Below are 11,859 nucleotides of genomic sequence, written 5' to 3'. Positions count from 1 at the left end.
AACTCACTGAGGAAGAGTCCATTGATTTTTAGAGCGTGTGGGAGGGAGCGGGAAACAGAAACATTGATGTGACAGAGATACATCATTTGCTTGCTTCCTGCATGCACCCTGACCGGGCTGGAGACCGAGCCTGCAACTGAGGTATGTGCCCTAGACTGGTATCGAACTTGGGACCCTTCGGTCCATGGGCCGATGCTCTGAGTCAAACTGGTTAGGACTCTCCTTTCCTCTTGCCCTCATAGCCACATCCCATTCACCCTATGAGAGAACTGAAGCCACACAGGGAATGTGAAACACCATTTATTTTTTGTGGAAAGGTTGAACAAGGTCAAAAATATCCTTAGAGGGCACTGACCCAGCCCCGCCCTGCAGGTTCCTGGGGTCAATGCCTCTGCCCCCCCACCCCCATCCCTCCCCATGCCCCTTGTTAACAAAAAGGAACGATTTGAAGGGAATTCATATATAATAATTATAATAAAAATATACATTAAACAAAACAAAAAACCCAAACAAGACAAATTTAGCCGAACTGCCAGCACCGTTCACCCCATTTTCCCCCAACCCCCCCAATGCCCCACTCCTGACTTCCCTCTCTTTTCACTCCCAGAAGGGTCTCTCACTTTCCCAAGTCCCCAGTACCATGACCACCTTAGGTGGCTGAAGGAGACTTCAAATGGATGGGCTGGGTGGGGATGAGGGGAGGGCAGGACACAGATAGGATGGGCTGAGGGGTGGGGCATCAGGAAGTGAGGAGGTAACCTGACCAAGAAACAAGAAATGCACAGGCACCTGCTCTCTCTGAGGCTTGCTGACTCGGTGCTGCCTGCTGCTGGGAGCTTTCTGCTCTCTAGCTAGGTAGCTACTCTCATAAAGGGCCAGTTGCCAGTCCTCACATGAGCCATCTTTGCTCCTTTTTCTGGGCTCCTTCCCCTTCCTCTTCCCCTCTATGCTATCTGGTCAGAGGGAAGGCACTGAGCGAGCAGGTGTGCCTTTCTTGGGCTCTTCCTCTAGCGCCAATAAAATGTTCCTTCCCCCAGGTACCAGTCCACCCTGTGCATCCCCGATGGCTTGCTCAACCTTCAGCTGTCCACTCCTGCTGAACCTCCTTTTGGTCCCATCCTATCCCCTCTGACTGCTCTGCCCCTGGCACTTGCCCCAGCTGCCTGCATTTAAGCAAGCTTCTTTCTCTGTGGCCTTGAGGCTCACCCCCAGGGCTCCGGACTGAGTCTCTTCCTATAGAGACTCACCCCAATAACTGCACTCGCTGGCCTCAGCTCTTCCAACCTTGACATCCGCATCCGAGGCTAACATTTGGGAGAGTAGGGCTGTCAAGGGTTTCTGCAGCCTCAGTTCACTCCATAATGGCTCAGGCTCCTTCCATGAAGTTCTTGGGGGCAGAAGGATGGGGAGAGGCAGATCTTTGTGGAGAAGACTGATCCTCTCTGAACTTTCCTCCCTAGGTCTTACGGTGGCTATGCAGCCCTACCCCTTCACCCTCTCTCAGGGTCTCCCCCCCGACAAAAGGTTAGATTCCTTTTAGCCAGAAAGAGTGGTGGGAGGCTGCCAATTGGGTACACCTGGGGGCCTGCTGGGGCTGGAGTGCCCAGAGCCTCCTGAGGTCAGAATTCAGAGGTTAAAGGTATGTCAGGGAATGGAAAAGGAGCAGATGACCCCATTTGACCTTTACCAGTGAGGTCTGAGGGTCCTGCCTTCAAGTGCAGAGCCAAGACATTCAGATGGGGCTGGACATACACCAAGCTACAGGGGCCCTTGAGGGGCAGGGACTGGAAGGGGTGGCCCCTGTTCAGCCCCCAGGGGACCCATCTAGGGAAGAAGCAATGCCAGGGTTGAGGTGGGAGGGGCCAGTCATGGAACAGAGAAGGGAGGCGGGGTGGGGAGAGAGCTTGGATCAGGTGGGAGCAGCCCACCCACCACCATCTGCTGCCACTGGCCTTCAGAGGCAAAGTCCACGTGGTAGGAGTGGGTGGGCAGCGATGGGGGTCAGACCTTGTCCAGCAGGGACCGCTGGCAATAGAGCAGTCGCTTGGGGGTCCCGTGGCGTCTGAAGAAGAAGACTGCGAGGCCCACTGCCAGCACCAGCAGCAGCAGCAGCACAGGCAGCACCACAGCGGCCGCGCTCACCGCCCCGCTGCCTTCCTCGTCCACCTCGATGATGATCACCTCCGTTTCCTCCTCAGTCCCCCCGTCCGGCCGGCCCTCGGAAGGGCAGCCCATCCAGTCCCGCAGGGCTGACTTGGGGTAGCCTGGCTCTACTTTCAGCTTCTGGTTGTTGAATTTCCAGTATCTGTTCCCCTTGTAGAAGTACGTGAAGACTGCAGGGGTCAGCAAGAAGGTGGCAAAGAAGACACAGGTGGGGCGGCATCCAGGAGACCCAGAGAGAAGAGCAGAAAGAAAATCTGTCTGTGTGGGGCTGGCTGAGTTAACCTCTCCTAACAGCAGTTTCCTCAGCTGTAAACGGGGTCATTCTAGTACCAGGTTGGAGGAGTGGTGGGGTCTACGGGGTCTGACACATGGAAAGCACTAGCCCAGTGACTGACCCATGGCAAAGGCTCCACCTTATTATCATTGTCATTATTTTCCCACAATACTCTCCGTCTTTCTTCTTCCTCTCTCTTAACTCTTTGTTCCGATCCTCCCCTCACAGACACCTCCCAGGCCCTTCTCACCTTCATCACTGCCCATGAATGACCCTCTGGGAGACTCAGGAATTCCTTCCCAGATCTTGATGTTTTGGGGGTAGTCATTCTCCACCATCCTGAGCTCCTCGTTGAAACGGTAGTACCTGGTGGAGAGGAGAGGAAGGAAGTGGTTGGACACTGGGCACTTCCTCCGAGGGCAGCAGGACCCGGGACTGAAGTCACCAGTAAGGTAAGGACGGCTGTGGACAGGGGTTTTGAGTAATGAGGGCCTACAGCTGAAAGCAGCGGAAGGTGGGAGGGAGGGCCCAGGCTGTAAGGAGCCACCAGCAGCCCTTAATGACAGTGCTAGGCTGCTGGGGCGGAGGCACGGTGCCGGGGCAGGAGGCGTCAAATGACCAGGTCTGAAATGGTGACCCGGTCACTTCCCACTCACTCAGCACCCAATGGAGGCTGCTCATTGCTAGGCAACAACAGAGGCTCAGCCAACTCCTTCTCCAGGGAAACAACCCAGGCATAAAGTGGGTCTTCCTCCAGAATTGAGGGAATCTGGTAGCTGAGGAGGCAGGCCTGGGGTCAAGGGGTTAAGGTCTTACTTGTTTCCCCGGAAGAAGTAGGTTTTTCCATTGGGTATCCAAAAGAGGGCGGCGTCAATCCTGTCAGTAGGCAGTCCTCGGCCCAGCTCCTTAATGTGCTTGGGGTAGCCAGGCTCCAGGGAAGCTTCGTCAAACACCCAGTGCCTATCTCCTGGGGAGACAGAAGTGCAGGATGTAGGGTCCACTTGGGTTCTAGGGTCTATGGAGGAGTCAAATGGAATCTGCTCATCCAGGGAGACTCCCCAGACCCAAAGACTAAGGCCTGGTTACCTTTGAAGAAGACAAATTTGCCATCCTTCCTCTCGTAGGCAGTGTTGATGGATGCAGGCAGGCCCCGCCAGAACTGGCCGATGGGCATTGGGTAGCCATCCATCACTTGGTTATTCCTCACCCGCCAGAACCAGCGCTCCTGGGAGGCAGTCGACGTAAGAGTACATTATGTCTTGTCCCTTAGTCCCCAGATTCAGTTCCCGAAGCTCCCCCACTGCCTCCGTTTTCGTTTTTAGTCCTCATGCTGCTGTTTCCACCCTGCCTCCCGGTCATGGAGCCCTTTCGTCCTCCAAACCAGCCCACTTCTTCCTCTCACCTTGAAGACAAACATCTCCCCTCGAAGCACAGCCACAGTGTCAAAGTTCCCGTCACAGATGTTGGGCCCATATGTGGGGTTTTTGGGCTTATCAGGGATAGAGGGCCTGGAGGTGGTCCTGGGTTGAGGGGGCATCTTGGTGGGGCCCGACTTACTCCCTGGGGCAGAGAACAGGGGAGCACTTCAGACTTGGTGGCAGAGGGATAGGAAAGGACAGGCATATGGGCAGACAACGCCCTTGGAAAGGGTAGAGAGAGGCTGAAGCAATCAGCTAGGAAAGAACAGAAGAGGTGGACTCAAAAGTGGGAGCAGATAGAGGCAGAGTCAGGAGGGGGATGTGGGGCGACGGGAAGAAACAGGAAGGCCAAGAAAACACAGGCAAGGAGCAGAGAGAAAGGAGCAGATGTGGGCATGGACTACTTGCCATAAAGTTGCTGGATGCCCCGGCGGTCATCATCGGGCAGCACGAAGTTCTCTGTGTCCATCCACTGGTAAAAGGGCGCCATGATGGCCGAGGGATCACTGGAATGCTCGAGGCCCAGGGCATGGCCCAGCTCATGCACGGCCACCAGAAAGATGTCATTCCCTGGAGGGAGGAGAGAGACTGTGATGGCGGCCGGGATCCCTCCCCTCAGGCTCCCAGCTTTCCCATCAGAGGCTTTAGTTTCACACCCAAGCCTGCCGGCTGTTTTCCACTCAAAAAAGCCACCAAACCACCATGCTCTTCTGGGAGGAGGTGAGCGTGCTCTGGGACTAGATCCCAAGCCCAGGAGACTTGTGTTGAGGGAAGCTGAGGGCTCTATCTGGGCCTCTTTCTCCCAGGATGACATTTGTCTGGATAAGCAGGTGATGGGGAGGCTTTGAAGTCATTGCCTAAGAAATCAATTATTGGGCGAGAGAAGGAACCACATATAAATAGTTTAAAACTGGATTCCTGCTTTGTTGGAAGTCAGACCCAGAGATCTTTGTGGTCCCTGGTAGCCCTGAGATTTTGGGGTATGAGGTTTTGGGAGGAGGCAGGAGAACTCTGTACAAATGATCTTTGACTCTCCCCAGGGCTCACCATTCAGATCCTGATTTTCGACAGTCCAGGGCTCAGCAGAGTCAAAGTGGGTGTCGCCTCCGATGTGGGGGCCTGGGAAGTAGGCGTGTGCGAGGAAGCCACCCTCGCCATCGAAGGGTGTGCTGTCGCCATGGAAGCCCTCAGCAAACATGATCATGATGTCGGCATGCTCATGGCCATTCTCGATGTAGGAATAGGGTATCTCTCGGAAACGCAGCGGTGTGTGACTCTCCCACACGCGGAATGCCTTGCGGATGGCCTCATAGGTGCGATACTCGCCTACCTTGGGGGTGTAATTCTGGATGCTGAGGTCCAGCCACGTGCGGAGAGGATTAGAGTATGTTAGGATCACAAGGGACAAAATTCTCCTTCCCTGTACTCTCCCAAGTCTGACGGAACTGCTCAGCCACCTTTGCCACCTCCAGATGCCTTTGCCTCAAGTACTGAGAGCTCAGGGACCCTCAGGCTTTGGCTTTCTGGCCCTGGGGTGCACCCCTTTTCCCTTACAGGCTGTATCTCTCTCAGGGTTACAGCCATCTTCCTCCCCACTCCCAAGGATGCATCCCAGGAAGAGGTGAGTGTGGCAAGATGCCTCTGAGTCTCCGTAAGCACAACTGAGAGGGAAGGGTAACCTGATGTGAGTAAGGCCACTTGCCTGTTAGACTCACCAGAAAGTAATCTCGTTATGCTGCCATTTGGGACCCTGGATGGCATAGCGCTTCCTTCGAACGTTGGCCTTGATCTCAGCCCCAAACTTGTCTGGAACACCACAGCGGGGGCGCTTCATGGCCCTGAGGTAGTTGAAGTGTGAAGACGGGTCAGTATAGTGTATGAAAGAGGAAGGTCTTTGGAGGACAGGGGGACTTTCTGGGCCCAGGGTCAGTGTGAGGAAGGTTAGGGTGAATAAAAAGGCTCAGGATCAGCATGTGGCGATGAGGTACAGGGGCACGAGTCAGGCATTCATGTAGCAACTTCTGTGGTGCTCAGTGTTTCGTCAGTGTGTGCTGGGCAGAATCCCTGCCAGGGTCCAGCACTTACTTCATGGTGTCTGTATCCATCTTGCCTGTCACTTGCAGACCGTAGAACCTCTGCATGGCAGCGATGGCAGCTGAGAGTGACTGAGGTAAGCGCTGTGTGTGGGTACGCAGGTCCCCAGGGGGCAGGTAGCCATATTGCTGCAGCCAGGCCTGTAGGGAAAGGGATGAGGCTTAGAGCATCCCCACCTGGCCCAAGGGAAGCCTCCGCCTCCTCACGTTACCTGGCACGCACCCTCCATTTGCTGAGGAGAGGGCAGTGAGCCTCCAGCCTGGCTCTGGCAGTGGGTCTGGAGGAACTCCAGGGCTGGACCTGAATTCTGGCTCTGGCCCCAGTATGCCTTGTCCTCTTGGAGCTGCAGGCCTCAGCTCTGGACTTTGGCTACAGCTGTCTTCATGGGAACTGAATTTAACTGAGTTCTCAGATGTCTTCTCAGGGTAGAGAGGGGAGAGACTGAGGGGCTCCACTCTTGAGCCTGGCGTGAGACCCTCCTGGGAGGGGGATCCCAGGACCCTCATAGCTGAGATTTTTTTTAAAGAAAGGAGGCAGAAAAGGAGCTAGGGCTGAGGCTGGCTGCTGATAGGGGAAGTTGGGGCTTCTGCAGGTGGTGAGAAGTGTGATGCAGCCAGAGCCAGGATCCTGCCACTGTTTCCATCCAAACGGCATCTGACCTAGGGCCTGGGACCTGCACTGTCCATTTAAGGATCACAGTAGAGGGAGTGGGAGACGGGAGTGAGGTGGATACTCGGTGACTGTATTTTATTTTAGGTACGTTGTGAATGGTATAATATAAATGCTGACATATAAAAGCGGGGGTGGGGAACATTTTTCTGCCAAGGGCCATTTGAATACTTATAACATCATTCTCGGGCCATACAAAATTATCAACTTAAAAATTAGACTGCAATATTTGGCCAAACATTTAATTAACGCACCCCTAATCCCCTGGCAGGGCCAGACCAAATGAATCCACAGGCCTTTATAATCCTCACCCCTGCGCCTTAAAGTAAAGTTAGGTTTTTGGTGTTTGATTGAAAGGACAGCCCTAGCTGGTTTTACTCAGTGGATAGAGCGTCGCCTCAGACTGAAGTGTCCTGGGTTCGATTCCGATTCCGGGCCCTAATCCCTGGTCCCCGCATTTGGGAGGCAACCAATTAATGTGTCTCTCTCACATGGATGTTTCTCTCTGTCTCTCCCACTCCCTTCCACTCTCTCTAAAAAAACAACAACCCAAAAAACAAACAAAAAAAAACACAATGGAAAAAAATCCTTGGGTGGGGATTAACAAAAAACAAAACAAACCTGTAAAACCTCATTGAGAAAAAAAAATCAACCTTTATTGTAAGAGCAATGGAATATTTTCCTAAAGCCTGAAAAGTAAAACGAGGCAAATTATATATGGGATATGAAAATACTTGGATTTTCCTACAAGGAGATGCTACCCCGACAGCTGGTCCCTGATCCAGTGTTGCTTTCCTAAGCAGTCCAGAGGGGCTGCACGTTGCCTGGGATGGGAGCTTGAGGTGCAGAGGGGTTGAGGCTACCGGTGTTAGGTGCTGTGCCCTCCACCCTAGATTATTAGGATAAATCTCCATGTGGCCCTTCACCTTTAGGCACACGCCCCAGTGATGAAACAGTACTCTTGCATAGGGGCTAGAGGTGGTTCAGGAGCAGCTGATTGGGGACCTGAGCCTGCAGGGGCAAGAACTGCAATAATGGGCCCTGCCGGTGTGGTTCAGTGGTTGAACATCGACCTATGAACCAGGAGATCATGATTCAATTCCAGGTCAGGGCACATGCCCAGGTTGTAGGCTCGATCCACAGTAGGGGGTGTGCAGGAGGCATCATTGATGTTTCTATTTCTCTCCCTCTCCCTGCCTCTCTGAAACAACAAAAAAAAAAAAATTAAAAAAAAAAAAAGAGAATTGCAACATGGTTTTGGGAAGTGATCCCCCAAGGATGATGGAGGTAGGGCCTGAGATGTAAACAACCCAGCCCTTCCCCAGCCAACAGGCCTGGCCAGAGTCACCCTAGCACCACCTGCTCCAGGGCCCCACCTCAAGGGTAGAAGGAGTGAAGTTTAACCCCTGGTACACCAGAGGGGAGCAGAGAAGGGTGCTGCAGGCGTGGGCCTCTCTCCAACAGATGAATGCTTGCCTTGACCTGTGCTGGCTGACACCTCAGCTAGTGCCCGCAGGAAGCCTGCTGTGGCATATGCCTGAGCACTCAGGAGACTCTCTGTGCCCCTAGTCTCACCTGCACGGTACACACCCCAGGCTTATGACCTGGGTAGGAGTTCAGCTTTGGGGAAGGAGTAGTGACCTAAGTGGAACCGGAAGTCAGGAGAACTGAGGTCAGGCCTCTTGAACCCTCAGGAAGCAAACCTGAGGGGAATTCTAGGACAGGATGACAGAAGGGTGCGTGGCAGACAGGCGGGGAGAATCCACAGCCAAGAGCTCTGGGATAAATCCCTCTCCCTGATGAGTCTTTCAGGAAGGCAGGCAGATGAAAACATTCACACCCACAACCTCCACCCCACACCCAATAGTTAAAAGTAGAGACTTAGGCAAAAAAGGGACATCCCTGGAGTCAAGGGAACTGAAAAGCTTGGAAAGGAGGTGCCCTGCCCCACTCCTCCACGCCTAGGCTTTCTCCCCTCACAGGGGCCAGCTCCGAGCAAAGCAAGAACCACAGAGCCTGGGACTGGAACCACAGAAGAGAGGACTCCTGTGTCTGCGGCTGGGTGGGGGCAGGGCTGAGTGCCAGACAGGGAGGAGAGGGCTGTTCGGAAGCTGGTGCAGGACTACGGAGGCCTGGTGGAAGGAACCCGGCTGCCTGAGGCCTGGGCCACCCCAGCTCGGCCTGGAGAGGGAGCAACTCCGTTGGGTCAGAGAACTTTATTGGTTGGCTTTGTCTTGAAAACTGAGTGGTGGAAGGTATTCCCCTAGGGCCGTGGTTGGCAAACTGCGGCTCTCGAGCCACATGCGGCTCTTTGGCCCCTCGAGTGTGGCTCTTCCTAAGCCTTAGGAGTACCCTAATTAAGTTAATAACAATGTACCTACCTATATAGTTTAAGTTTAAAAAATTTGGCTCTCAAAAGAAATTTCAATCGTTGTACTGCTGATATTTGGCTCTGTTGACTAATGAGTTTGCCGACCACTGCCCTAGGGCAGCGATTTTCAACCTTTTCCATCTCATGACACACATAAACGAATTACTAAAATTCTGTGGCACACCACAAAATATATTTTTTGCCGATCCGACAAACAGGTATAATTTTGATACCTTCACACTGGACGGCTATTGTTGTGTTGGCTGTTGTCATTTGTTATTTGACAATCAAAGGGAAAAGAGGTCAATGGCCCTGACTAAACAGTCAGGTATTGCACGAGTTTTAAAATTCTTGCGGCACAACAGTGAGCCGCAGCATGCTGCAGGCCAGCTGAAAACTGCTGCCCTAAGGGAAAGTCAAGGGAACCCATCCCACCTTTGGCCCAAGAGTCGAGGGGGTATGGGGGGCGATCTCTGGCTCCCCAGCAGGCCCGGATGGGAGCCTCTGGGCCTGCTCCTCCCTCCCTCTGCCTCCCACCCCTCCAGAGCCCAGAAGCAAAGGGTGGTTCTGACACTGGGACTGCCCATGACCCACTTAAAGCAGAGACAGGGCTGCAGCCCCTCCCTTAGGGGGCCTAACGGGGCAGGGGCAGGGAGAAGGCAGGGCAGGCCATGATGGCAGTGGGCTGCCCCCAGATGCCCAGGCTCCTACTGTTGAGAGCTCTCCTTTCAGGCCTCGGTGCACACTTCATGCCTGGAAAGAGGACGCCTCCTCGCCTCCTCCTCCCGGCCAGTGCCAGGATTGGCCACAGGGCAGGTTTTCACACTTCCTGGTCACCCCCATTCCTAGGGCCACCTTTTCCTTTCAGCCTCAGAGCCTTTCAGGGCAGAGAGTGTGTTCTTTCTGGAGAGATGGTTCCTTGGGGATGGAACCAGGGCACCGAAGGGGTCGGAGGGAGCCAAGTCCAGATCCCCTCCCCCTTCTCGGGCACTTCCCAGCCCCTCCAGACCGCGCCCAGGCACCCAGGCAGGGCTGAGTGGGTTGGGATGTCCCAAAATAAGACGCTGATCAAATCCGTCTCCCACCTTCACCCCAAAATAAAAGGGAGAGAGAGGAAAAACCTCCTCAGACAACTCCCACGCGACTTCCTCCTGGCCGGGTGGGCCAACGTCGGCGAATGGGTGGGGGGCACCGGAGTCGGTCAAGACCTGTGTGGGCGCCCGGGTCCAGGCCCTCTCCCCACTCCCCGCTGTGCGACGTCCCCAGTTTCCATGCAATTAACGCAGAAAAACAATGAACAAAAACAACAAAAAAAAAGGCCTAAAGGCGCGGAGGGGCGGGGGGCAGGGGAGGAGGCGGCGGCCCCGGCGAGCCCCCGCTCACAAGGAGAGCTTTGTGTGGACGGAAGGGCGGCCAGGGCGCCAGCGCCGGGACCCTCGACGCCAGGGCTCGGGGGCCGGGACCCAGAGATCCGCTCGGGAGGCGGGGGCGGGTGGGGGCCGGGGCCGCTCCGCCGTCCACCCGCGGCCCCACCTGGGCGCTCAGGCGCGGGTGGAGGGCGCGCCAGCGGGGAGCGGGGAGCGGGGAGCGGGGAGCGGTCAGCGGACGCAGCGTGGGGGCCCGAGGCCACGGTCCCCCCGAGCCCTCCTGGCCTCCCCGGCGCCGGTCAGCGCGGGCGGGAGAGCTGGAAAGTTGCAGAAACTGCAAACTCTCGCACATGACAAGAAACCAAGACAGCGCGGGATCTGAGCGGAGTCCAAATAGGTCTCAGGCTCCCAACTGGTTCCAGAGCTGAGCGCGGAGCGCAGAGTGCAGAGCGCAGAGCGGGGACCGGGGAGGTGGGGTCTGGGGCGGCGGGCGAGGGTCTGACCGGCTGTAAAGTTCTTCCCAGGAAAGCAGTGGGAAAGAAGGCGGCGGCGGGGTGGGGGGAGGAGGCAAAAGTTGGGTCTCCTGGGAAGTTTGGAGATGAGGAGGGGAAGGGAAAGGAGGGGGTCCTGCAGGCCGGAGCCGACGAGACCTGGAGAGCCCTCCTCCCCGAAGGGGGCTGTCCCCTGGGGGACCCCGGGCTCGCCTCCGCGGGCCGGGCCGGCGGAGCTCACTTACTTCGGGGCTGAAGCTGCTTTGGGCCGAGCCGAGGGGGGCGAGCGCGGCGGCGAGCGCGAGCAGAGGGAGCAGCGGGCTGCGGGCGGGCCGTGCGGCGGGAGACATGGTCCGTGGCCGTCCGGGCAGACCGGCGTGCGGCTCCGCGGCGGGGCCCGGCCTGGGGGTCGCGCCGCCCCTCCCTCGGACGCCTTTGTCTCCCGGAGGCACCGAGCTGGGATTGTTGGAGAGCTGTCCGCTGGGAGAGGAGGCGCTGGTTCCCGAGCGCGCCTGTCTGCTCGTCGCCTCCCCTCCTTCTCTGGTCTTTCTTCTGCTTAGTCGGCGAACTAGATGGCGAGCCCTCTCTTGCTCTCTCCTCTGGTCCCTCCCTTTATCCCACAGCCTCTCCTCCCGCCCACGCCCCAATGCCCTCCTTTCCCGGTGCGGACGTGGTTGTTTCAGCCTGAGTCCAATTACAGCCAAGAGCCCGGTAAAAAAAACCAAAAAAAGGAAAAACCAAACCTAAGTTGACTTTCTGTGGTAAAGGCTGCCATCTCCAGGGGTTGAGGCCACAGCCGAGAGCAAGGAACTGTGAGTGTGGTGTGTGTGTGTGTGTGTGGGGGGGGGGGGGGTGGTCCAAGGGGACGGGATGTGGGAGACTTCCCCCGCTAGGCATATTTTGGATGGCTCGATTCCTCTGGTATTCAGCGTTTGCCTCACCTCAGATGGGAAGTACTGGGAGGCTCCGTGGCTGGGGCAAACAAGTTCAGAGTCTGGGATGTGGTGGGGGG

The 11,859-nt window shown here is 56.0% G+C and overlaps 1 protein-coding gene across 2 annotated transcripts; it reads right to left on the bottom strand.

Moving 5' to 3' along the window:
- Positions 1–300: 300 nt before the first annotated feature.
- MMP14 (matrix metallopeptidase 14) lies at positions 301–11,446 on the bottom strand. 2 transcript variants are annotated; one of them, XM_070426333.1, is made up of 10 exons: positions 11,093–11,446; positions 5,941–6,089; positions 5,571–5,693; positions 4,903–5,207; positions 4,257–4,425; positions 3,840–3,993; positions 3,524–3,662; positions 3,254–3,404; positions 2,688–2,803; positions 301–2,333 (listed from the first exon to the last, which is right to left on the bottom strand). In XM_070426333.1, the coding sequence occupies exons 1-10, from the start codon at positions 11,195–11,197 to the stop codon at positions 2,002–2,004; spliced, it is 1,743 nt and encodes a 580-aa protein (XP_070282434.1). In that variant the 5' UTR covers positions 11,198–11,446; the 3' UTR covers positions 301–2,001. The 2 variants fall into 2 exon arrangements, with proteins under 2 accessions (XP_070282434.1, XP_070282442.1); XM_070426341.1 differs by having other exon boundaries at positions 3,840–4,020; positions 4,260–4,425.
- Positions 11,447–11,859: the final 413 nt, after the last annotated feature.

The sequence above is a fragment of the Myotis yumanensis genome, unplaced genomic scaffold (assembly GCF_028538775.1).
Source record: "Myotis yumanensis isolate MYYU_CA2020_CCGP unplaced genomic scaffold, mMyoYum1.0.hap1 SCAF_1, whole genome shotgun sequence".
NCBI lineage: Eukaryota > Metazoa > Chordata > Mammalia > Chiroptera > Vespertilionidae > Myotis > Myotis yumanensis.
This window is presented reverse-complemented; position numbering and strand designations above follow the sequence as displayed.

Bases quoted from the DNA above. Each gene is read 5' to 3' on its own strand.
- MMP14 (XM_070426341.1), bottom strand. From the start codon at position 11,197: ATGTCTCCCGCCGCACGGCCCGCCCGCAGCCCGCTGCTCCCTCTGCTC. The intron at 6,090-11,092 runs GTAAGTGAGCTC...CTTTCCCTACAG, and splicing joins AAAGCAGCTTCAGCCCCGAA to GCCTGGCTGCAGCAATATGG. The intron at 3,405-3,523 runs GTAACCAGGCCT...CTGTCTCCCCAG, and splicing joins CAAATTTGTCTTCTTCAAAG to GAGATAGGCACTGGGTGTTT.